The sequence below is a fragment of the Nothobranchius furzeri genome, chromosome 5, assembly GCF_043380555.1.
Source record: "Nothobranchius furzeri strain GRZ-AD chromosome 5, NfurGRZ-RIMD1, whole genome shotgun sequence".
NCBI classification, from domain to species: Eukaryota; Metazoa; Chordata; class Actinopteri; order Cyprinodontiformes; family Nothobranchiidae; genus Nothobranchius; species Nothobranchius furzeri.
In genome coordinates, this window is record NC_091745.1 from 28,473,458 (window position 1) to 28,496,876 (window position 23,419).

Here is a 23,419-nt window from a genome sequence, read left to right on the forward strand (position 1 = left end):
TAACGGAGAGGAACATGTAAACAGCATTAAAAGTAGGTATTTTATCTTAGACCACTCTGAGTGTTCCTCTTTTTGATTTTGATGTGGTTAGGGCTCGGGTTAAATGTGGATCCTCCCGCCCCCTAGTGGCACAGTCTGGGTGTTGAATTGTTTTTGTTGGATTAGAATGGATGGTGTTATTTTATCCATGACTATACATTTAGAGCCATATTTGATGTTGTTTAGCTGTGGCCTTAAACTAAGGTTTTCTGGATAAATGACAGATGACTGACTCTCAGCTGAAAACATCAGATTTAAGCTCAACAGCTGTAAATCTGACTGAGTTAGAGACATGTGCTTTTGCTGTGGTTGATTAGCAGTAGCAGCCATCTTGAATCATGTGTTTATCCAGTGGTAACTGTATGAGTTTCATTAGCATCCATCCTACGGATTAACATAGCATTGATCGCCCTGTAGCAGCGGGTGTGGACTTTATTTGGCAGAAAATAAAATACACCAGTTTAAGCTTAAAATACTGAAATAACAGCTGATATAATGAAATCAAAAAGATGGGTTTTAAAATACTGACAGACTTTTACTCTCTCCCCCAGGCCTTTGTGGGATGGTGGCCCACATGATGTTTACCACCATTTTCCACCTGGCGGTCTCTATGGGACCAGAAGACTGGAGGCCCAAGACTTGGGACTACAGCTGGTCTTATGCGTGAGCAGCGTTTGGATTAGTTTCTCCAGTGAAATTCAAATGCAGATGTTTTCCTGAGTCTTGCCTGTCTTTTCCGTCCTCTTTCAGCTTGGCGTGGTGCTCCTTTGGCACCTGCATGGGCTCCGCGGTGACAACACTGAACAGATACACAAAGACCATTATTGAGTTTAAATACAAGCGACACAACATTGAGAAGAGCCTGATGATCAAGCAGAAAATGATGGAGCTGGGACTCCCGGAGCAGATGTGGGACATGTATTTGACTGCTGACTCGGCTGAAGTAGGAATGCCACCAGAACCGTTGGTGAATGGACACAAACCGTCAACGGGAGCGCCGTATGTGTTTGAAGAAATGGACAGTGCACCAGAACAACAAGGAGAAGCGTACTGTTGAAGCAGGCTACAGCCTCTTGCCTCATCAAGGCTTCAGCGTGCATCCTGTATGCTATCTGTTTCAACCTGAATCTGCCTTCACTTACCCAGAATGCACTGGAACTGTATCGCCCTGATGCCATTCTGAGTAGAACAGTGGAGATAAAAGTGGTGAACAAGCAGACATACACACTCAGGGTCAATGATGCAAAAATCTAAATATAAAAGAGTTGTCTTGTGTTTTTCAGGAGTCCTTTTGGTGCCTCCTGGTGTCCCAATGAAAAGACTCTGATTTACTTGGAGATAAAACTTCTCATTACCTAGCAACAGGAGGAGGGGGGTCACTCTAATACTAAAAATGATGAGAAACTATAAATCTATCTGATACCTTGTGTTTTCATATTGGGAGTACTGCAGGCTCTGATGGACTGAAATTGTAACTAAAGGTACAAAATAAAAGTGTTGTTCAAATGAATGTAAGCTCTTCAGGTCAACAAAGATAAACAACCAACCAAATCCAATTAAAGTTGACTAACAGCAGCTGATCTCTGATCGCTCAGGTCCTCCATTAGGGCTTGCTTTCTGTCTACAGATGAACCGGCTGCTGCTGCCCATTTAATCCGACTCCACGGCAACGATCCAAGTTATGATGTGCTCACTGATCTCATCGGGAGGCAATTCCAGGTTCTTACCAAATTAAGTCCACCCTGTTTCAGTTCCAGGGTTTTACATTTCAGGATGTGATGAAACAAGTGTTCACCAGGTTCTGGAGCTGCCTCTACCAAGTTCACCGAGGAACCTTGTTTTACTAGTTATTCTTGAAATATGATACAAGTATTCTCAATACGAGTTTCACATGCGTGCAGAACATGAAAATAGTCTTCTAGCCCTGTTTTCTGCATTAGCGGCTGACAGAAAATAGAAGAGGAAATGCTTGGATTAGAAAAAGACACACAGATCTACATCACACTGTAAATTAGCATCTTGGCTCGTGACAGTGAAGGCTGTGTTGAAATAAAATATTCCTGCCAACCGCCATCCTCATATTTAACAACTTTTTGTTTTTATTAATGCTTGGAAGAATGGATTACAACAATACTAATAGAAGCTAAATATTAGTAAAAGCAACTCTGCAGCGAGGAAGAACTCCTTCAGGCTCGTGTTTTAGCGGAAATAACACATCAGCGTTGCAGAGTGAATGGAGGCAGCGGAAGAGTCACGCTGCTGTTAGCCAATAGGTGAGGTGTCCGAACATCATGAATATTAATGAGTAAAAACATCCAAAACAAAGAACCAGAAATTCAGGAAAACAAGAACCAAAACCAGTGATAACTCTTCCATTCTTAAAAGGCATAACAGAATAATGGCAACAAGGAAAAACACAACATAAACACACCAACAGAACAACACAACAGTTAGAAAAAGACTAGGAAAAGGCAAGATATCAGCAGGACACAAGTGTGGAGTCATTTATCAAATCCCATGCAGACTCAGCAATAAAACATACATAAGAGAAACCGGATGCCAGCTCAGCACAAGCACAACAGGACATAGTAAGAGTGTGAGAAAGAAACAAGCCGAAGACGCACAAGAGTCTGCAAGAGTACAACAAAGAAATCAGCCGTAACAGACAAGAGAAACCCTTATAATGGACTGGGACAGGATCATAAACACCAAACAACAAAAATACAAAAGATGGATTAAGAAAGCGACAGAAATAAGGAGACGTGGACAAAACCATGAAGAGACGATGGATGATGCATGGGACTGTGTCATCGACAAGGAGAGCACAGGCAGCAGAGGGGGGGCACCGTCCTCTGCTGCCTCAAGATAAATGGAGAATGAAGTGATCCTGCCAACAGCGGAAAAGCTCTGAAGAAGGCTGCAGTGATTGTGGTGGCGTCAGTAAAACAAGGTAAAAACAACCTTTTGTTGTGCTAAAAAAGAACCGTAATACGGGTAGATGAAACACGGAATGAAAAGGAGCATCATGATGGGATTTTGTTGGTAGAACATTAACCTCCAATTCATGCACATACTTCATTAATGAACATACAGCAACTCACATTCAAAATGGACACATTTTTGATTATGTTGTACAGCAGTGAACGTCAGCTGGCGGCCCGTGGGCCACGTCCGGCCTGCCAGACCCTTCCACCCTGCCCCCCTCTGTTATTAATGAATCAGGAATAGAGAAAACACACGTTCAAATTAAACAAACCAAACTGCCTTCAGTCAGAAACTACTACTAACTCAGCTCTCATTCAACCGTTTTATTTAATCTGCTGCAGTTCTTATGTTTTTAAGCATAATCATTTGCTATAATTGCGGTGTCCCCACAACAATCCCTCACAAGAAGAAAGCATCACATTTACAAGTAAACCATATTTACCAGGTTGGTAGGCAGAGCCAACTAAGGGAATTATAATTAAAGAAACAAGCTGAATTAGTAAAATTAAGTTACATAAAACGCTCCGTTTGAGAAAAATAACCTTGTGGCTTTTGTTAGTAAAGGAAATATAAACATAAACACTGACAAATGCAAAAACAAAACAACAAGAATTTGGAAGGAAAATTAACACACCAAATATTCATACATTTAGATACATTTATAATTGAAATTTATTTAGTAGAGCATCCTTATCGTGTCTGCCGGAGAAAACTCTGGCCCTTGAACAAACCTGGCTGAAGACCGCTGTTGTAAAGGATCAGGATTTCAGCTCATTTCTGCTCCAACAACATCCCGGTTATAATAAAACAGTATGATGTAGCTTTGCTTTGTGTCCGATTAGAACAGTTAGGGGCTTCACACTATATTTTTACTTATAAGTTGTGTTTACATATTTTCATAGCTATATCATGTTTTTGCACTTCAGCACTGTGGATGTGTTTGATTTTAAGGAATATCCAGAGAAATTCACTTTGTGCCAGTTGAAAATCACCATGTGAATTCTCTGTTATACAGATACTTTTGCAATCAATGAGTATTTCTCTTATCGGATGCCACCATCTAGTGGCTGACAAGCGTATCAAACAAAACCGCTGTTCCGGTTACTTTTAAGATGGCGACGTCACCTTTCTGTTTATAAATGTGCTTCTGTAGCCGAAAAACAGCTAAAACACGTTGTTTTACGAGTATTATTCTCATGTCATGTTGTGTTCTCATATTTTTATATTTCAGAGACTTACTTGTCCGTGAAAAGTTCATCAACTCTGCATCAGCCGAGGTGTTCCTTAAATTTGAAGCGAGTAAGCGGTTGTCTAACGCTATTGGTTGGTTCTGGTCGGCGCTGTAACGTCACTTTCCTATTGCACGGAGCTCTGCGGGGCAGGGGGCGTGCTTAGCAAATAAATAAATAAATAAATAAATAAATAAGACGTATTGCTTACATTTTATCGGAGTATATGATAAGATAATCACTTTTACAGATTTCTGACGAATCATACATAATTTCTGAAAGGGGAAAACTCCAGAAAGCAGCTTTATGCTGATGCCATGGCCCTGGTTGGATTCTATGGGTGAAGCACTGTTTATGAAGGCCCTGGAGTCATGGTGTGGTCAGAGCAAGCTAGAAATTATAGCCAAGACAAAGGAGCTCATTACGTCTCTTAAACAAGAGGTTACTGTGGAACCAGCTTTGCTTTCTAACCAGCTGTTGAAAGTGTGGCGTACTTTAAATACTTGAGCTTATTCTTACTGTCGGCTCGGTTTTGTCGAAAACGCTGATTACATATTTAAGAAATGCTCACTCAGAAGCCTAGGTCTAAGGCCAAACTCTTACCAATTGTCTCCTGGGCAGACCACATAAAACTATTTCCCAATTGGCTGCTGAAAGGACGAGGAATACTGCAAGGAACATTGAAGCAGAAGGCTACACCTTTCTGTCAGTTTGAACCCTTGAGCTCTGGAAGCTGTAGGGTGCCTCTGGCAAGCAAAAATAAATATAAGAACTCATTTGTTGCTGTGATGACCCTTACCCAATGTAAACGATAAAATCCAACCATAGAACGTAGTGCCACATGAATGTATGTATGCATGAAAGTTATCATTTTTTTGAGAGCTGAAGGAAAATTTCCACTATGGTGGACAATAAAGTGTTTCTATTCTATTCTAGATGCAAAGAAACTATGTTGTTTTTATTCAATTAATCCACACAATCAAACAAAGTAAAGTGTACAGACACAAATCTAAAATGTACAATTCGATGTGAAAATAAGTTCTTAAATGCACCTAAAATGTCATTCTTGTTTTTATACAATAAAACACCCCTCTTCATTTCTGTTTTAAATTATTTTGTAGATTGCAAAGTGCCGCTGGTGAAAGGTGGAGCTCCGGAGGACAAATCGGATACAATCAACTGATGATAAGATCTTTGTACTGCTGGTGAGGATGTTCTGCAATGTACTTCTTTATATACCAACAGGAGACGTGAGCCTTTAGTTTGTTTTCCAACAGAAAGTCAATGGCAGCCTGTAAAAGACAATATTTAGGACTTTCCTAAATTACATTCAGACTTATAATAACACCTGGACTCACCTGTGAGAGCAGTGCAGCGATCCGTTGGCCTCTGAAGGTCTCAGGAACAAATGTGGACATCAGGTCCACCTGCTTGTCTCCAGTGAACCTGTAGTACAGCACTGCTTGCTGCCTGGCCGCTGTGGAGAGAGGAAGGCATTAACACAGGAAAGATAGTTCTGTCTATTTTTGCTAAAATGACCTAGATTAACCCCACAAGGAGAGTTAAACCTGTTTATATCAGAACTAGGCACGTTTGCCTAAATCTTTTTATATGTGACACGTATGTTTATAATATGTGTGCCGAACTGTTACTGGGGGTGACAGGGTACATAAAATATAGATGCTATTTACAAGATTTGGATCATAGTTGTTAAAACTTAAAACAACCTAAAAATGACAAAACTTTAAACGAAGTTTGGCTGAAGAAGCAAAATAAAACTGGGCGAATATCATTACATCCTATGGATGTCTAAACTCTCACTTGACTGGTACAAATGTTACCTGCCTGTCTTTAATAAAATTGTGAGAAATAAATGTCACTAGGCCACAACTCGGACCCCGGTATTACCTGAAGAATCTATACGAGAACCAGGCTTGAAATCCGGGATTGAGTTTACACCTTCGCCGCTGCTGACCGGAGACACGGTGAAACATCGGTTGAGTCGGTCATGTTCAACAGTAAATGATCCACTGTAGCCTAACGAACAGAAGGACTTCTGCCAGGACCAACTCCGTTGAGTTAATTCCAAAAGTTTGGAGGTTGATTTAAAAGCCATTTATTAGCTTCGTCTCTGAGGAACGGACGTTCTGCAGGCTGAGCGCCAGGTGGCGCCAAAAACAAGACAATTATTCACCTTTGGCCAACATATTCATATCCCACTAACACGTTCCATGTTCATTCTGATTCAATGTTGGCAATTTGAGCATTTAATCATTTGTAAATATATATATATAAATACACACACACACACACACACACACACACACACACACACACACACACACAATTACGTACATGCTTACGACAGATAAAATACCCCCCTAAATTAAAGTTATTGATTTTTAAATGCGATGTTTTTATTTATTTTTTTCAATCATTGTGGATTAAGTCAAGCTTTGTAAAATCTTTACAAAAGACAGAAACGTCTTTATTTCTAAATTTAAATATTTTTCTAATTACACTTCATTCATCACAGACTCACTGGCTAATTGGATGTAATTAAAATAAGATAAAGATATTATTTAGAAATAAGTTACACAAAAATAATAAACGGAACAAATCAAAAGAATTACTGACAGTTTCCAACAGCAGCAGCATTGTGTTACCGTTTCATACACAAATGTGCATGTTTTAATTTTCTAAAATACCTTTAAACCTAAATATTTCCTTTAATGTTGTATAAATAGAAAGTGTGCCCATCACTTTACATCATGATTTTGTTTAGTCAGAAATGGGTGTCACAAAACTAATTACAACTGTATACATTGTGGCAAAAATGCTAATCGAAACACAGAAAAATCTGCACCAAAGTAAATAAAATGAAACCTTCTAATATTTGTTGGATTTATTTGGGAATACAGAAAAATACAATAAAATTGTTTTTTTGTTTTTTTTTTTCTACAGTAAATGTATAGAAGTATCAAATGATCAATTTTAAAATGATTAAAACTATCTCTACAACATGGCCATACAAACAAGCCATCAGTAAAATAATTCTAATTCTCACAAAGATAAGGTTTTACTTTCATTACTGCTGATTTGGTTCATTTTGATCAGCAAACATTCTGTGATGCCTTTGTTCTTCACATCTTGTCGTTCTTCACTCCTGCAGCCATCACTGAGAAGAACATGTTGGGGAAGAAGGATCTGGCATAGATGGCCATCTTGGGAAGTGACGGAGCAATCAGCACCTCTTTCTTCTTGTTGCTCAGAGTCTTGACGATCTCAGCGCTCGCCTCCTCCGGAGAAACACCAAGCGGCTTCCTGACAAACAACACTGCAGGGAGACAAGTCTCTAATTCAGCCTACAGCAGACAGCTGTCTCATGTTTGTGTTCAGAAGTTACTGACGTGACCAGAGCAGGGACTTGGAGGCTGACGTGGTTCCAGCTGCTGAGCAGCAGATGAAGGTGTGGTTGATGGTGCTCACAGAGATTCCAAATTCCTCAACTTCAGCTCTCAGGCAATCAAAGAAAGCCTGGACTGCATGTTTGGAAGCTGAATCTGGAACACAAAATTAAACCCCATTGTTGTATCTTTAGTGTGAAAGAACAAAATCAAACAGCTTCCTGCTCATCATCAACCTCTGAACTCACATGCTGTGCGAAAAGGAATGGCTATCTTCCCTTGGATGCTGTTAACCAGAATCAGATGGCCGTTTCTTCTGGAGATCATGGAAGGCAGCACACCTAAAACAGGGAAACCACAATGCTGTCACTGTTCCATCCATCCATCCGTCCATCCATCCATCCATCCATCCATCCATCCATCCAGAGTCGGGTCACGGGGGCAGTAGCCTAAGTTGAGAGGCCCAGACTTCCCTCTCCCCAGCCACATGGGCCAGCTCCTCTGGAGGAATCCCAAAGCATTTCCTGGCCAGGTGAGAGACACAGTCCCTCCACCGTGTCCTGGGTCTACCTTTAGGTCTCCTCCCGGTTGGACGTGCCCAGAAAACCTCACCAGGGAAGCGTCCAGGAGGCATCCTGACCAGATGCCCGAGCCACCTCAACTGGCTCCTCTCGATGCGGAGGAGCAACGAATCTACTCCGAGCCCCTCATGGATGACCGAGCTTCTCACCCTATCTCTAATAGAGAGCCCAGCCACTGTGTGGAGAAAACTCATTTCGGCCGCTTGTATCCGTGATCTCGTTCTTTCGGTCACTACCCTACCCTATGCTCATGACCATAGGTGAGGGTAGGAACGTAGATCGACCGGTAAATCGAGAGCTTCGCCTTCTGGCTCAGCTCTCTCTTCACCACGACAGACCGGTACAACGCCCGCATCACTGCAGACATCAGGCTGTAACAGTTTCATTGCAACGTTACATCATTCAGTGAGTGACCTTTAACCAGAGTGATGGGCCCGAAGTAGTTGTTGTCCATCAGAAGCCTGTCCATCTCCAGAGACAGGCTCTGTGCAGGAGCTTTGACCTTTAAGCTGTTATTGAAGATGAGAATATCCAAGCAGCCGTAGCATTCCAGGATCTCATCGATGACCTCGGGCATGCTACCCATGTCATCAAAGTCCAGCAGGACGAGCTTTGGGGGGAATGTCTGGGGAAAGAAAAGGCTTACAGCTGTGATGCTAGCCATGGATGCTTCTGCCTCTGGTGCCAACTGAGTCATAGGATATTAGCAGCAAAACTGATTAAATACAAAGCATTTCCTACAGATTTTTACTTTTCCAGCGCTGGATTTGTATTTATTGTGAAAGTCTTCCATCAGTTCACTCATCCAGTGTACTTACTACGGTGGGATCAGAAGAATTTGCCAATTCATCTGCAAGTTCTTCAAGTTTCTCCCAGCTTTTTCCACAGAGGATCAGTCTTGCTCCTCCTTTGTGAAACACACCTGCACATTCTTCACACAAACACGTAACATCTGAGATATCAAGTCCTCACCCAAAGCTTTATTGTAGTTTGTTAATTACCTTTCCCAAGCCCAGATAAAGCATCCGTTATTAGGACCACCTTGTTGCGTACGGATGTTTTAGACAGCAGACCAACAATTACATCATACAGGTAGAAAAATCCAGCTGTGAGGACGACCACGATGGGCACCACCAGGACCGTGGTGGTCCATCCCAGGCTCATATCTGGCAGGATTTCCTAAAACATGTTTAGATTTTTTAAATATGTGTACAAATTATGTTAGAGATTCTGATCGAATGTTCTGACACAAAACATGAAATTAAAGGTTTCACATGTTTTAAGAAAACATGCTTATGAACACAAACAAAAAATGTTAAGTAAACTAAAATGAGACAAATCAGAATCAGTCTATGATGCTTCAAAAATCACTAAACAGCAGTCCACTTGTCTTTACAGAACTCAGAAGAATGTCCATAGAAAAAACAACAACAAAGGTGTGACGTTTTAATGAAAACATGCTTATTGACACAAACACAGAAGAACTAGCAACTAGTTAGCTTAGCAAAAAATTTAATTCAAGCTGTGGATCGCATGTTTAATAAATATATTTGCATTGATATGTTTCATCTCCAAAATAACACAAGCCTGGAGGAGTTCTGCCGTGTGTTGGAGTTGCTAATGCTAACGCTTAGCTTCTAGTCGAGGCATTCTCATCTGATTCCTGAATGTTAAAACAACAGACTTCCCTGTCACAATTCAAGATGGGTGAGTCCATGAATGATAAGTGACCACGGTGTAGATCTGTCAGCATTTTCTAATTATTTCATCCTCTATTTTCTATCAGAAGCTAAAACAGAGAATATTTCCATGTTCAGCCTGCATGAAAAATCCTGAGTGACCAAATATAAGCACAAGATTTAAAAAAAAAAGTTTTTCAGTGTTTCCCACCTGTAAAGATAAAGCCCTAATCAGATTATGATGCCTCTCCTTCATTAAACGCAGTCATGGTGTCTTCAGAGTTAAGACGACAGTTAGCTTAGCTTCGTGTAAAATGTAACAAAAGGTCAGTCTAGGTGTCGTATCACGCCAAAATAATTCTAAAGCTAACCAACTAAGTTGCTGTATATGATGTTCTCATGTGTTCTCAGAACTGACAGAAATTAAAACGTCATTTCTCTAAAACTAGCAGCAGCTAGTGGAAATGAGAGACAAAGAATAAAAAAAAGTTACTCTATGATTAACAAAGAATGAAATTTCTTCTAATAATAACTTTTTGGTTCAAATCAGAGAAATAAAAGGTTTTCAGTAAAAAATTGCAAATTAGCTTTGTTTAACACACACAAAAAAAAAAGAACATTCTAGAATGGAAACTGAATAGAACTGAAATTTAGCTAGTTAGCTAAGCCTAGCATCTAAGGAGGTTCCTTTCAAAATAGACCTCCAAAGTTTAAAGAATGAAAACTAAAATCCTGATAAACAACCCCATCAGTGACTGTGTTGTGCTTCAAGCATGTTTCAGGAAGTGAGTAAATTCTAAATGAAAGATGATTTGGATTTTGGATGAGATGTTAAAAGTTTCCTAGTTTCTACTAAACGAGCGTTTAACACCAGGAGTCTCACCGGCTCTGACGCATTGGGATCCATCTCACCCTCTACAATCATTCTAATGTAAATCTGAGTTCTAACAGTTCTGAAACAAAAACAAAAAATATATTTGAAACAAATTCTTACAACAGAAACCAAAATTGCACTGAAAAGGGCAAAAAAAAGCAAAGTTTTTAGTATTTAAAGAGCAAGTCAACCCCTGCCAGATTCTTACTCAACTCCCTCTTCATGTTTGAAAAATGCAACAAATGCTGTTGCCTTGCAGACCGAGAGGGCGGAGCCGCTAACAAATACCCACACACACAGGCTCACAACGACATCGTGGCATCATAAGGACCAGTTTACATCATAGCATACCTCTTAGCCAATAGCGGTGGCAGATTTAAATTCAAATGCAGTGCAGAGTTTTTACCTGACGACAGCGCAACACTGCCAGTTTTAGGCAGAATATTTAAATTTTAACTAAGATGCACTGAAGTACCAAATTATTGACTACACATGTCTGCAGCACGATTAGACACGCATTTATGTAGTTATCAGCAAAAAAGGTTGATTTGGGGGTGACTTGCTCTTTAATGAAGTTTTCCTCAAAATGAACTCATTCTGCACCTCATTTCAGATTCCTGTTATGTGTCGTCTTCGAGTAAAAGCAGCATCCCGATAACCTTTAGGTTTACCATGCCAAGCACCAGCTGTTTGTCCAAGAAAAGGTTTCTAAATATAAACTACCACTAAAATAGAAAGAGCAGCTCTCAGTGTCACAGAGAACGCAGCATATTACAGCTTATTGGTCACAAAACAGCAGAACGCTCAGTTTTCCGTCTGTTTTCTAGAACTCCAATTGTTTCCATAGGTTTTTACTGTTTTTTACATTTAACAAATCACAGATGCATTAAATGTTATAGATCACATTTGAGTCATCTGATCTCAAAATGCAAGAAGTGAATTATCAGGCCACCACTTACTGGTTCTCGTTCTCCTGCAGGGTCAGCTGGGTTTAATTATCTCCTGATATCTCCTGACGCCTCAGCAGAGCTTCTCCAGAATGACGACTGGCCAGCCTTCCACAGCAATACTTTGGGATTTGAGCTCTTTTAATAGCAGCACAGCTGACTCGGCTGTTTTCTGTTGATGTTGTGGTATGTACAGAGCTGAGAGGAGAGGAGCTTTTGTTCAGAGCTTCATTTGTGCAAATTAAATCTATGTTCAAATACATAAATCATACGCTAGCCTGTGTCAGAACCCAAATCTACATTTCATCAAGACGGATCCTTTACTTTCTGATAATCTGCTGCTCATGTTTATTGTCTTGTGCTTATTTTAACAGAATCGTGTGGAGACCAAAGCTGCTTCTCTGTTGATGAACCAATAGTAGAGGATCGAGAACTTGGAAATCTACTGATGCTGAAGATGCTTTGCATTAAAACCTAAGCGTTTGCATGTGACATATTGCAAGAAGCAATCATGTAATGAATCCAACTCTACAGCTGCTGGGCCAATCAGGAACCTTCATCCAATCACATGTCAACATGCAGGTTGTAACTGCAAGTTTTTTTAATTACTGTAAAAATAAAAATGATTAAAAAATACATTGATTTCGAAAATAGCTCTTCAAGAAATGATGGTGTATTTTTTTATTGCATTCTGTTAGTCTAGAATAAAATATGATGAAATAAATATTGTTTTCAGTTTTTCTCAAAAAATAAAAATTAAAATGCTTAAAGCCGCACGGCTCCAGATGTTCTGGCTGGTGTGTGCATCTTTGAACGGGATAAATTAAACAACTGCTTTTTGTTCTAACTTTTTATTGGCAAATGTAAAAGTAACTAACACACACACACACACACACACACACACACACACACACACACACACACACACACACACACACACACACACACACACACATCCACATCTACCTGCAGTATCTATCACTTACAGTTCAAGCACTTTGTTTAAATTTCAAACACTTGAAACCTTGAAAACATGAAGAATATGAAGATATTCATATTGCTGTAAACAGCAGCAGTTTTAGACCTGGACAATGAGGGTGGCAAAATGAGTATTAGGCATTGAAAAATCATTTTTATTTTCGGTAGTGCTGTGTGTCTTTTGGAGAACATATGTTACAGCGGCGACGGCTACTTGCTTTTTTGCTCTCGCCTTCTTTATGCCTTGGGGCATAAATGCATCACAAGTGTGATCGCCCAGGGCACCAAACGAGCTAGGACTGCCTCTGGTTGTAGATCTTAGCTTATGTATTGTTTTCTTTTGACATTTATATACTTTTAACATCTTAATACTTATAATTATTTTACAGTTTCTGTTTCGTACCTTGCTTCTAACCTTTTTTTCCGTTGGTTTGGCATGGACCTTGTTCATTTCATTCAAAACTGCCATCAGCACCATGAGCGTTGTTAGCCTATGTTGGGGAGTGCTGAAGCACCCCTAAATCATCTCCCACCACCCCTAAAATGTGAGAATTTAAAATGTTTGTTTTTACTAAATGTTTTAATCGCACTTGTAAAATGTAAAAAGCATACAGTGCTTGGTTGAAACGTTTTATTTCAGAAGCAAAAATGCAGCAAAGCTCTCCCTCCTCAAAACTAGTTTGATCCTGTTCACCTTTGCCAGAGTCCAGCTCCGAGCCTCCGTAGGCCAGCAGCCTCCATAGGTGAGTGGCTGCTGTGGTAAAGGGAGACCAGATTACCCGCAAATTGAAACACTGTCCCACGTTGCTGACAGGTTTCCATTTCATGTTGAAATCTTAAACTGTTTGTGAAGAGAAAGCAGTGGCTGTTAATGCGAGCCGCGCATGAACCACACCAACAAAAGGAAAGACAGAGCGTGCGGAGGTAAGACTGTCATGACCCTGCCATGCCCTGACCTGCATGCACCATCACTCATCTCATCAGCCTTCGTTCATCACACCTGGTCCCCTCATCAAGTGCTGTTAGCAGACTCCAGGGGCAGCATGTTGATATGTGACGTTACTATTGTCTAACATCATTTTTTTGAAAAATAACCAACACAGTGTGACCAACACAGAAGGAAGACACGGAGAGAAAAGCTGTGTTGTGACCACAGGTAAACATCTGTTGAATGTCAGCAAAAACAAGCCCTGAAGTCGCATGAATCCATGATAACAGACATGCACGTTACTCAAACTTTGTTGTGGCCTTATATGATGCTTGGAAGTGTTCTTTTTGTTTTTAAGGGATAGTGAAAATGATGTTGAAAAACTCAAAAAGTTAATTATTGTGCATTTAATGGAGTTGTGAGAAACCCTAGTCCTGGAGAGCTGCTACCCAGCATGTTTAGAGCAAGAGTGGGGAACCCTGGTCCTCGAGGGCCGGTGTCCTGCACGTCTTTGCTCCAACACTTCTGACTCACTGGTTGATCCACCTGTTCTGCATCTCAGCTCTGCAGAAGCTTGTTAATCACCTGCTGATTGAAATCAGGTGTGATGATGCAGGGTTGAAACTAAAATATGTTGGATAGCGGCCCTCGATGGACCAGGGTTCCCCACCCCTGTTAGAGGCTACACAGCATTAACACACCTGGTGATAATCAGCAGGTGATTAACATGCCTCTGTAGAGCCTCATGAGCTGCTGAACATGTGAATCAAATGTGTGGAAGCAAGGAAACCTCTAAAATGTGCTAGATAGTGGCTCTCCAGGACCAGGGTTCCCTACCCCTGCTTTTATGTGTGAGTGACTGGATGAATGACCAGCGGCTCACAACTTTTTTCCCACAAGCACCCTCTTGTTTGTGTCCAACATGAGCCAAGCACCTTACAACCACAATCCCTACGCGCACACACATCAAAAGTGAATGATTCTACATTTTATATATCCATAAGGGTTGTAACTCTAATACACAGTGTTAATTGTACAATTGTTTGTGTCCTGAGCAGTTTATAAATTTAACTTTGAAAAATATCACCTTTAGAACCTCACAACTTCATCACAGGCACAAGTGTGTGGACCCCCTGCAATATTGTGGAGAACCCATTAGGGTGCCAGGTACCCAGGATTGGGAAACACTGCTATATATGGTTTAATGGAAATAGAAGCCATTTACTGTTTGCCCCTCTACTCATTTATTTGGTAGTACCTATGTAAAAAAGATCCATTCCATCGGTATGTGACATGAGAAGATCTAAACACGTGTACTGATAATACCAATGATGTAAGTTTTAACTGATCATTTGTAGTAAAGATTAACAGTTATGGCATGAAATTGATCACAAATATTGTAATGAAGTGCTCTGTAACAAAGGTTATGTGGATGCATTTCTTTGTCCTTGTTAGATTCAACGTGGAAGTTGTTCAACATGGTTTCACACGCTCTGCCTTGGAATGACTGCCTTCCAGATGCCAAGCAAAAAGACACCTTGGTGTTGTGACATGTGCAAACAGCAGCATGTAAACAACATGTAGGTGTTTGGTTGGAAGTGTGATCATGGAGTTGTACTGGACAAGACAGCACAGCTTCAAATTTATGAGCCGAGGACTTGATTGTCCTTTGTTTACATAAGAATGATGATGCACATTAAGGAAAGCAGCGCAAACTTTTCTTTCATATGCAAAGTACTTGTATTTTGGAATGGATAATTTATTATTTACAATTAGTGTCATTGTTCTTTATGTCACTTTTTTTTACTCATATCTGTCAAGTACTTGTATGTGTGTGAGGGAGGCCTATATGCGGGTCTTTGTTTTGTAAGTCTCCACTGAGGTGTACTCTACACCACAGCATGACTTAAATGGTGCAAGACTATTACTTTACTCTGTCTACATCATCTGTTTACATAAGCATGATGATGGATACACTGACTGTCCCACAAACTAAGTACAGGTCTAGAGGTGATCGGGCTTCCTCGGTCTTGGCTCCTTCTCTCTGGAATGAGCTTCCACTTGATATTAAACTGTCACCGTCGCTGCATGTTTTTAAGAGTCGTTTGAAAACTCATTTTTATTGTTTGGCTTTTATGTGACTTGTATGCTTTTATGCTCCCTGTTTACATTTTGTATGGTGCTTTTATGTATGTATGTTGTTTTTATCTCTTTTTTATTGCTGTCTGTGTTTTTATTGTATTTTACGTTCAGCGCCTTGGGCTCCTGCAAAGGCAGTGGAAGGTGCTGTACAAATAAAGATTGATTGATGATGCACATTATGGAAAACAGTTTTCACTTTTGATTCATAAGCAAGTATTACTATTTTGGGAGAGTTGAGTTTGTATTTTAAATCTTTTTCATTGTTCAGTCAAGTATTTGTGTGTGTGTGTGTGTGTGTGTGTGTGTGTGTGTGTGTCTGTGTGTGTGTGTGTGTGTGTGTGCGTGCGTGCGTGCGTGTGTGTATAGTACATTTTAGTGTATGGTGTCGTCGTCGTCTTCCTCCGCTTATCCAGGTCCGGGTCGCGGGGGCAGCATCCCAACTAGGGAGCTCCAGACCATCCTCTCCCCGGCCACCTCCACCAGCTCCTCCGGCAGGATCCCAAGGCGTTCCCGGACCAGATTGGAGATGTAACCTCTCCAACGTGTCCTGGGTCGACCCGGGGGCCTCCTGCCGGCAGGACATGCCCGAAACACCTCCCCAAGGAGGCGTCCAGGAGGGATCCTGACCAGATGCCCAAACCACCTCAACTGGCTCCTTTCGATCCGGAGGAGCAGCGGTTCTACTCCGAGTCCCTCCCGAATGTCCAAGCTCCTCACCCTATCTCTAAGGCTGAGCCCGGCCACCCTACGGAGGAAACTCATTTCGGCCGCTTGTATCCGCGATCTCGTTCTTTCGGTCATTACCCAAAGCTCATGACCATAGGTGAGGATTGGGGTGTAGATCGACCGGTAAATCGAGAGCCTGGCTTTCTGGCTCAGCTCCCTCTTCACCACGACAGATCGGCAAAGCGTCCGCATCACTGCAGAAGCTGAACCAATCTGTCTGTCAATCTCCCAATCTCTCCTACCCTCACTCGTGAACAAGACCCCGAGATACTTAAACTCCTCCACTTGAGGTAGGACCTCTCCCCGACCCGGAGTTGGCAAGCCACCCTTTTCCAGTCGAGAACCATGGTCTCAGAATTGGAGGTGCTGATCCTCATCCCAGCCGCTTCACACTCGGCCGCAAACCTACCCAGCAAGAGCTGAAGGTCAGAGCTGGATGAAGCTAGGAGGACCACATCATCTGCAAAAAGCAGAGACGAGGTTCTCCTGCCACCAAACTTGACACACTCCACACGGCTGCGCCTAGAAATTCTGTCCATAAAGGTAATGAACAGAACCGTTGACAAAGGGCAGCCCTGGCGGAGTCCAACCCTCACTGGGAACAGGTCCGACTTACTACCGGCTATGCGGACCAAACTCACGCTCCTCTGGTAAAGGGACTGAATGGCCCTTAGCAGAAAGCCACCCACCCCATACTCCTGGAGCGTCCCCCACAGGGTGCCCCTGGGGACACGGGCATAAGCCTTCTCCAAATCCATAAAACACATGTGGATTAGTTGGGCAAAGTCCCGTGCCCCCTCCATCACCCTTGCAAGGGTATAGAGCTGGTCCACAGTTCCACGGCCAGGACAAAAACCACATTGCTCCTTCTACATCTGAGATTCAACTATCGATCGGACCCTCCTCTCCAGTACCTTGGAGTAGACCTTTCCAGGGAGGCTGAGGAGTGTGATCCCCCTATAGTTGGAACACACCCTCAGGTCACCCTTCTTAAAGATGGGGACCACCACCCCAGTCTGCCACTCCACAGGAACTGCCCCCGATGACCACGCAATGTTGCAGAGACGTGTCAACCACGACAGCCCTACAACATCCATAGCCTTGAGATACCCAGGACGAATTTATCCACCACCGGGGCTCCGCCGCTGTGTAGTTGTTTCACTACCTCAACAACTTCTGCCTCCGAGATTGGACAGTCCATCCCCAGGTCTCCTGGCTCTGGTTCCTCCTCGGAATGCACGAAGGCGGGATTGAGGAGCTCTTTAAAGTATTCCTTCCACCGTCCGACTATAGCCCCAGTTGACGTCAGCAGCTCCCCATCCCCACTGTAAATGGTGTGAGCGAGTTGCTTCCTTCCTCTCCTGAGGCGCCGGACAGTTTGCCAGAACCTCTTTGGAGCCGATCGATAGTTTTTCTCCATGGCCTCACCAAACTCCTCCCAAGCCCGAGATTTTGTCTCGGCAACTGCCACTGCTGCACCCCGCTGGGCTATCCGGTACCTGTCTGCTGCCTCCGGAGACCCACAGATCAGCCACACCCTGTAGGCCTCCTTTTTCAGCCTGATGGCTCCCCGAACCTCTGGTGTCCACCAGCGGGTACGGGGGTTGCCACCACGACTGGCACCGGCCACCTTGCGACCACAGCTAGCAACAGCTGCCCCAACAATCGCAGAGTGGAACAAGGCCCACTCGGAGTCAATGTCCCCCACTGCTCTCGGGACGCAGTCAAAGCTCTGCCGGAGGTGGGAGTTGAAGACCATCTTGACAGTTTCTTCTGCCAGGCGTTCCCAGCAGACCCTCACTATGCGTTTGGGTCTCACAGGTCTACGCGGCATCTTCCCCTGCCATCTGATCCAACTTACCACCAGGTGGTCATCAGTTGACAGCTCTGTTCCTCTCTTCACTCGGGTGTCCAAAGCATACGACCGCAGGTCAGATTATACGACTACAAAGTCTATCGTCGACCTGCGACCTAGGCTGCCCTGGTACCAAGTGTACCGATGTGAATCCTTATGTTCGAACATGGTGTTCGTTATGGCCAAACTGCGGCTTGCACAGAAGTCCAATAACGAAACACCACTCGAGTTCAGATCAGGCAGGCCATTCCTCCCAATCACACCCCTCCAGGTCAAGCTGTGAGCATCGAAGTCCCCCAGCAGGACAATGAAGTCCCCTGATGGAGCACTATCTAGCACTCATCCCAGGGACTCCAAAAAGGGTGGGTACTCTGAACTGATATTTGGTGCATAAGCACAAACAGTCAGGACCCGTTCCCCGACCCGAAAGCAGGGAAGCTACCCTCTCGTCCCCCGGGGGTAAACCCCAACACACAGGCAGAGGGTCTTGGGGCTAACAAAAAGCCAACCCCAGCCCTCCGCCTCTCACCCGGAGCAACTCCAGCAAAGGAGAGTGTCCAACCCCTCTCAAGGACTTGTGTTCCAGAGCCAATGCTATGTGTCGAGGTGAGTCCGACTATATCTAGCCGGTACCGCTCAACCTCTGCCACAAGCTCCTGCTCCCTCCCCAAAAACCAGTTTTATTGTCCGGGGATCGGACCGCCAAGGCTCCCGCCTCGGTCTGCCACCCAATCCCGACTGCACCGGACCCTTCATGTTCCTCCTGCGGGTGGTGGGTCCACCGTTGGATGAGCCCGTGTATCCGGTTCGGGCTGGGACCGGCCGGGCCCCATGGGCGAAAGCCCGGCCACCAGGCACTCGCTCACGAGCCCCAACCCCAGGCCTGGCTCCAGGGTGGGACCCCGGTAACCCTCCGGGCCGGGTACTCCGACTCTTTGACTTTACCTCCATGAAAGATACTCTGAACTGTTCTTTGTCTCACCCTTCACCTAAGACCAATTTGTCATGGGAGACCCCACAGGGGCACAAAGTGCCCCAGACAACATAGCTCCTAGGATCATTAGGGCACTCAAACACCCCCACCACGATAAGGTGATGGTTCAAGGAGGAACATATTTGATGTGTGATTTGTTTTTGGAGAAGCAGAGATAAGCAAAGGTGAGCAGGTGCATTGTTTTCATAAAATGATTTCACCTCGTATAAATGGTCATATGCAAATGACCAAGTGTTAATGATCCAAAAATAAAAACTTTGACTTAAATTTTGAAAGTATTGATAAAGAGTTCTAGGAAATTGGTTATCAGCAGGGGCCATTTGTGTGTCACTACAGTTTACAGTAAAATAAATGAAAAAACAGAGATGGTTTTTTTTTCCACAAACGTACTTGTTGGAGTATGTAGAGCCAGTTACTGTTGACCAGCAGGCATAATTTTGTGACAACAACTTTTACAGTGTAGGAGCTACAGACATTTCAATGATTTAAAAATTCTACAAAAATCAGACAAGTATGTTTTCTAAAAAGTAAATGCTGTGTATGCACAGTTAGAGATTATTTTTTAAATATTCTGCAGAAAAAATACCGAGGTCCAGACCTCGATGTCCTCAATGGTAGAAACGGTCATGGTGGTGTCTAGTAGTGGGTAAATGTTTTGTTTTTACTCACGCAGCTCTACACAGATTTCCATGGGATCAGAAATCAAACCTGCAACACGCCTGTTCTTGACTGGACCTGTAGTCACCTCAACATCTGATGCTGTACAAAAGGAGAACTGAAACTTCAGCAGCGAGCTCTGAAGAAGACTGCAGTAGTAGTTGAATGTATTAAAGAAGAATGGTTGTGAAGATGACCTCCATCCAACAAAACCCCTCCTACCCACTGCGTTCCACTGTGGAAACCATGGACAGCTTCTTCAGAGGCAGAGACATCTCAGATGTAAAACAGAACGCTACCGTAGGTCTTTCATCCCCTCTGCAGTACGAGTGTATAACCCCTCAGTTTAAGCTGTACTGGCATGATCCTGGTACACAATAACACCAATGAAATATTCAGTATGTGTTCAATATTCGTGCAATACCGGATTTAAATGGTATGTCTGTGTCCCTTACAGGATGCTGCATAGTTCTGGAACCCAAGTTTTTCATTTTTATTTGTAGTTTTTAGTGGTCAAAGGTTACAATAATAGCTTAATGCCTATTTGTTATTATTTCTCTTCAAATTATTCTGGTGAGTGCTGGTGCTGCTGTAACAAGTGAATTTCCCCACTGTGGGATCAATAAAGTCTATTCAGGATCTTGAAATGAACCCTGAAGTTGACTGGCAGCCAGTGAAGCTGGAGGAGAAGCGGGGTGATGCGGGTGTGTTTGGAGGACTTGATCAGAAGCCGAGCACAGGCATTCTGAACCACCTGTAGACGGTTCAGGGACGTTCTGCTCAGACACGTGAAAAGAGAGTTACAGTAGTCTACGCGTGAGGATATGAAGGTGTGGAGAACTGTCTCAAGTTCAGAGCTAGACAGAATGGGACTCAGCTTAGCAATGTTCCTGAGATGGAAGAAGGAAGAGCGAACAAGAGAACTGACATGAGAATCCAGGGTGAGAGCTGGGTAAAAGGTCACGCCAAGATTCCTGACGGAAGGTTTGGTGTGGGAAGCAAGCTGACCAAGAAAGTCTCTGACTTTGGGAACCAGCTTGTCTGGGGCACAGATGAGGATCTCAGTCTTATCTTCATTCAGCTGAAGAAAGCTCCCACCATCCAGGTTTTGATAGAGTCTAAGCAGGTGTGTAACAGCTGCAGCTTAGACATCTCATGGGGCTTAAAGGAGATGTACAGTTGGATGTCATCTGCATAAAGATGGTAGGAGATTCCTTTGAAGGAGCTCAGGATGTGCTGAAGAGGAAGCAGATAGAGGAGGAAGAGCAGAGGCCCCAGCACAGAACCTTGTGGGACACCATGGGTAAGAGAGGTGGTGGAGGACCTAAACTTGGAGACGGCCACAGAGAAGGAGCGCTCAGAGAGATAAGAGGAGAACCACTCCAGAGCAGATCCTGATAGGCCTACCCAGTCTCTCAGCCTCTCCAGTAGCAGGTGATGGTCAACAGTGTCAAAGGCTGCAGTCAGGTCCAGCAGGACCAGAACAGAACAGTCCCCTGCATCACTGTGAGTCAGAAGGTCATTAGAGACCCTAAGAAGAGCTGTTTCAGTAGAATGAGCTCTACGAAAACCTGACTGGAAGCTATCATAGATGTTATGTTCATCAAGAGCAGCTGTGAGTTGTTTAGCCACAACCTTTTCCAAGATCTTGGAGATGAACGGAAGTTTAGAGATGGGTCTGAAGCTGCTGTGGAGAGAGGGGTCGAGACTCGGTTTTTTAAGAAGCGGGTGGATTACAGCATTCTTAAAGTAAGCAGGGACCTGACCAGAAACCAGAGAAGCATTAATTATAGAGAGCACGCTGGGACCGATGGACTGAAAAGCACTTTTAAACAAAGATGAGGGTAAGATGTGGAGGGGGCATGCAGAGGTCTTCATAGAGTTAACTAATTTGGTTAACTCAGGCAAAGAAACAGGAGCAAAGCTATCTAGGATGATGGGCCTGGTTGGAGTCGGGAGAGGCGGCGATAAGGCTGAAGGAGAGATGCTAGATCTAACCTTATTGACTTTGTCCACAAAGAAAGACAGAAAGTTCTCACAGTCTGCAACAGAGTGGATGGAGGCTGTAGGAGAGGCAGGAGAGACGATGCTGCAGATGGTGTTAAACAGCACCTTGGGGTTCCCTTTGCTCTGGGACACATAGGCGTCATTTCAACCTGGGACGCCGGGGACGTGTCCCCGGCAAAATTTGTGATTGGCAGCTGTGTCCTCCCCCCACTTTCAAAAAAGCCTGCTGATGAGGATTTTTGTTTTACCAGCTCAGATCTTTTACCAGGGGTTGGCAACCTGTTCCCATCAAAGAGCCATTATTACCCGTTTCCCACAGTAAAGAAAACACCGCAGCAGCCGCGGCGTTGTGGGCGGGGCCTAGCCTCAGACAGCAGAGAGCTGCTCACATCAGGTGACAGCAGCCAGTACCGGTCGCTTGCATGGGCGTCGCACCCGTGGGGGATTCAACACCCACACTTTTCCAGCTGTTTTGCTCACCTCCACACCAGTCTGGTTTCTTTATGTCGCACTCACTCTGCTTGCCTCATCTCCTTCTTCACCTCCCGCTTCTGACAGCCGATGTCGGGTTTCAAGGAGAGCAGGAGAGGGAGGCACGGAAGAGCTCGACTGAATTCCTAATTTTACATCTTGACATTAGCTGTACAAAGTCTGAGTTTGATAAAGTGAAGAACAACAATTTGCAGAGGTTTATAACAGGCGCGGCGCCAGGTTTTCATTTTTGGATGGGCCACGGTAATTTTGGACGGACCTTAATAAGCTGTGACTTAAGTGAAGCAGGCAGGTCGCGCTAGAAAATTTCGTTTAAAAAGACATCATGAATGTTTTCCCCCGTCATTTTTATTTCTGAAATATGAAGTAAAAACTCCCAATTTAATTTTCATTCATTTGTCATTAATATGTAGTCTACACCCGTGCGTTAAGTGGACCATCTTCCAGTAAACGCAAAGCTTCCAGCCCACCTCTCCAAATGCGTAAAATGTGCACCACAGCCGTTAGGCGCGCCGCGCGCACCGTCAGCTGATCGGCCCAGACAAGAGCAAAGCAAATTGTTTATTAAATCGTTAATTGTGTCTGGATGTGGATGGAGATTACATTTTACAGCAGCCTGATCATCATTTAAATACGTAAACCATCACCTGTCTTCTAGTCCACGCTATCAGCATTATTTTAATTGGTGTGTGTGTGTGTGTGTGTGTGTGTGTGTGTGTGTGTGTGTGTGTGTGTGTGTGTGTGTGTGTGTTTTCCACTTCAAACACTGGTCTAACCAACCAGACCAGTGTTGGGGTTATTAGGAGCGAATAATTAGTAAGTTTTAACTTACTTTTGGACTCTTCAATAAATTCTGTAAATATGGGAATATTTACTGAGTTATTAATTAATTAAGATAC

General features: G+C 43.4%; 3 protein-coding genes and 1 long non-coding RNA gene across 6 annotated transcripts in view; 2 read left to right on the plus strand and 2 right to left on the minus strand.

Moving 5' to 3' along the window:
- Window positions 1–1,888, plus strand: part of LOC107395335 (germ cell-specific gene 1-like protein) — a 25,362-nt gene extending 23,474 nt beyond the window's left edge. Inside the window, exons 4-5 of the mRNA XM_054737987.2 lie at window positions 591–702; window positions 790–1,888. Of these exons, the coding sequence (XP_054593962.1) occupies window positions 591–702; window positions 790–1,096 (419 nt within the window). The 3' untranslated portion in view covers window positions 1,097–1,888. The remainder of the gene's footprint in view (window positions 1–590; window positions 703–789) is intronic.
- The window catches only part of LOC107395334 (protein NATD1), a 13,216-nt gene extending 6,728 nt beyond the window's left edge, over window positions 1–6,488 (minus strand). Inside the window, exons 1-3 of one of the 2 annotated variants that reach the window (XM_015974700.3) lie at window positions 6,162–6,488; window positions 5,612–5,730; window positions 3,328–5,545 (exon numbers count right to left, since the gene is read on the minus strand). In XM_015974700.3, the coding sequence (XP_015830186.1) occupies window positions 5,429–5,545; window positions 5,612–5,730; window positions 6,162–6,369 (444 nt within the window). In that variant the 5' untranslated portion in view covers window positions 6,370–6,488 and the 3' untranslated portion in view covers window positions 3,328–5,428. Of the gene's footprint in view, window positions 1–3,327; window positions 5,546–5,611; window positions 5,731–6,161 lie in introns of those variants that run through there. The other variant, XM_070551516.1, reaches the window with a different exon arrangement.
- LOC129160913 (uncharacterized) lies at window positions 5,333–12,642 on the plus strand. The gene is made up of 4 exons (XR_011520668.1): window positions 5,333–5,458; window positions 7,426–8,192; window positions 11,774–11,927; window positions 12,116–12,642. It is a non-coding gene; the product is annotated as an uncharacterized lncRNA (long non-coding RNA).
- On the minus strand, window positions 6,662–11,875 carry dhrs7ca (dehydrogenase/reductase (SDR family) member 7Ca). Of its 2 annotated transcripts, XM_015974702.3 has the most exons (8): window positions 11,754–11,848; window positions 10,804–10,873; window positions 9,243–9,420; window positions 9,060–9,172; window positions 8,656–8,866; window positions 7,909–8,001; window positions 7,664–7,816; window positions 6,662–7,590 (listed from the first exon to the last, which is right to left on the minus strand). In XM_015974702.3, exons 2-8 carry the CDS (start codon window positions 10,843–10,845, stop codon window positions 7,397–7,399), a joined length of 984 nt encoding a protein of 327 aa, XP_015830188.3. In that variant the 5' UTR covers window positions 10,846–10,873; window positions 11,754–11,848; the 3' UTR covers window positions 6,662–7,396. The 2 variants fall into 2 exon arrangements, with proteins under 2 accessions (XP_015830188.3, XP_015830189.3); XM_015974703.3 differs by lacking the exon at window positions 10,804–10,873 and having other exon boundaries at window positions 6,664–7,590; window positions 11,754–11,875.
- Window positions 12,643–23,419: the final 10,777 nt, after the last annotated feature.

Excerpts from the sequence above, each read along its gene's own strand:
- dhrs7ca (XM_015974702.3), bottom strand. The coding sequence starts at position 10,845 with ATGATTGTAGAGGGTGAGATGGATCCCAATGCGTCAGAGCCG. Across the intron at positions 9,421-10,803 it reads ATCCCAATGCGTCAGAGCCG|GAAATCCTGCCAGATATGAG; the intron begins GTGAGACTCCTG and ends AACATGTTTTAG. Across the intron at positions 8,867-9,059 it reads ATTCTTCTGATCCCACCGTA|ACATTCCCCCCAAAGCTCGT; the intron begins GTAAGTACACTG and ends TTCTTTCCCCAG.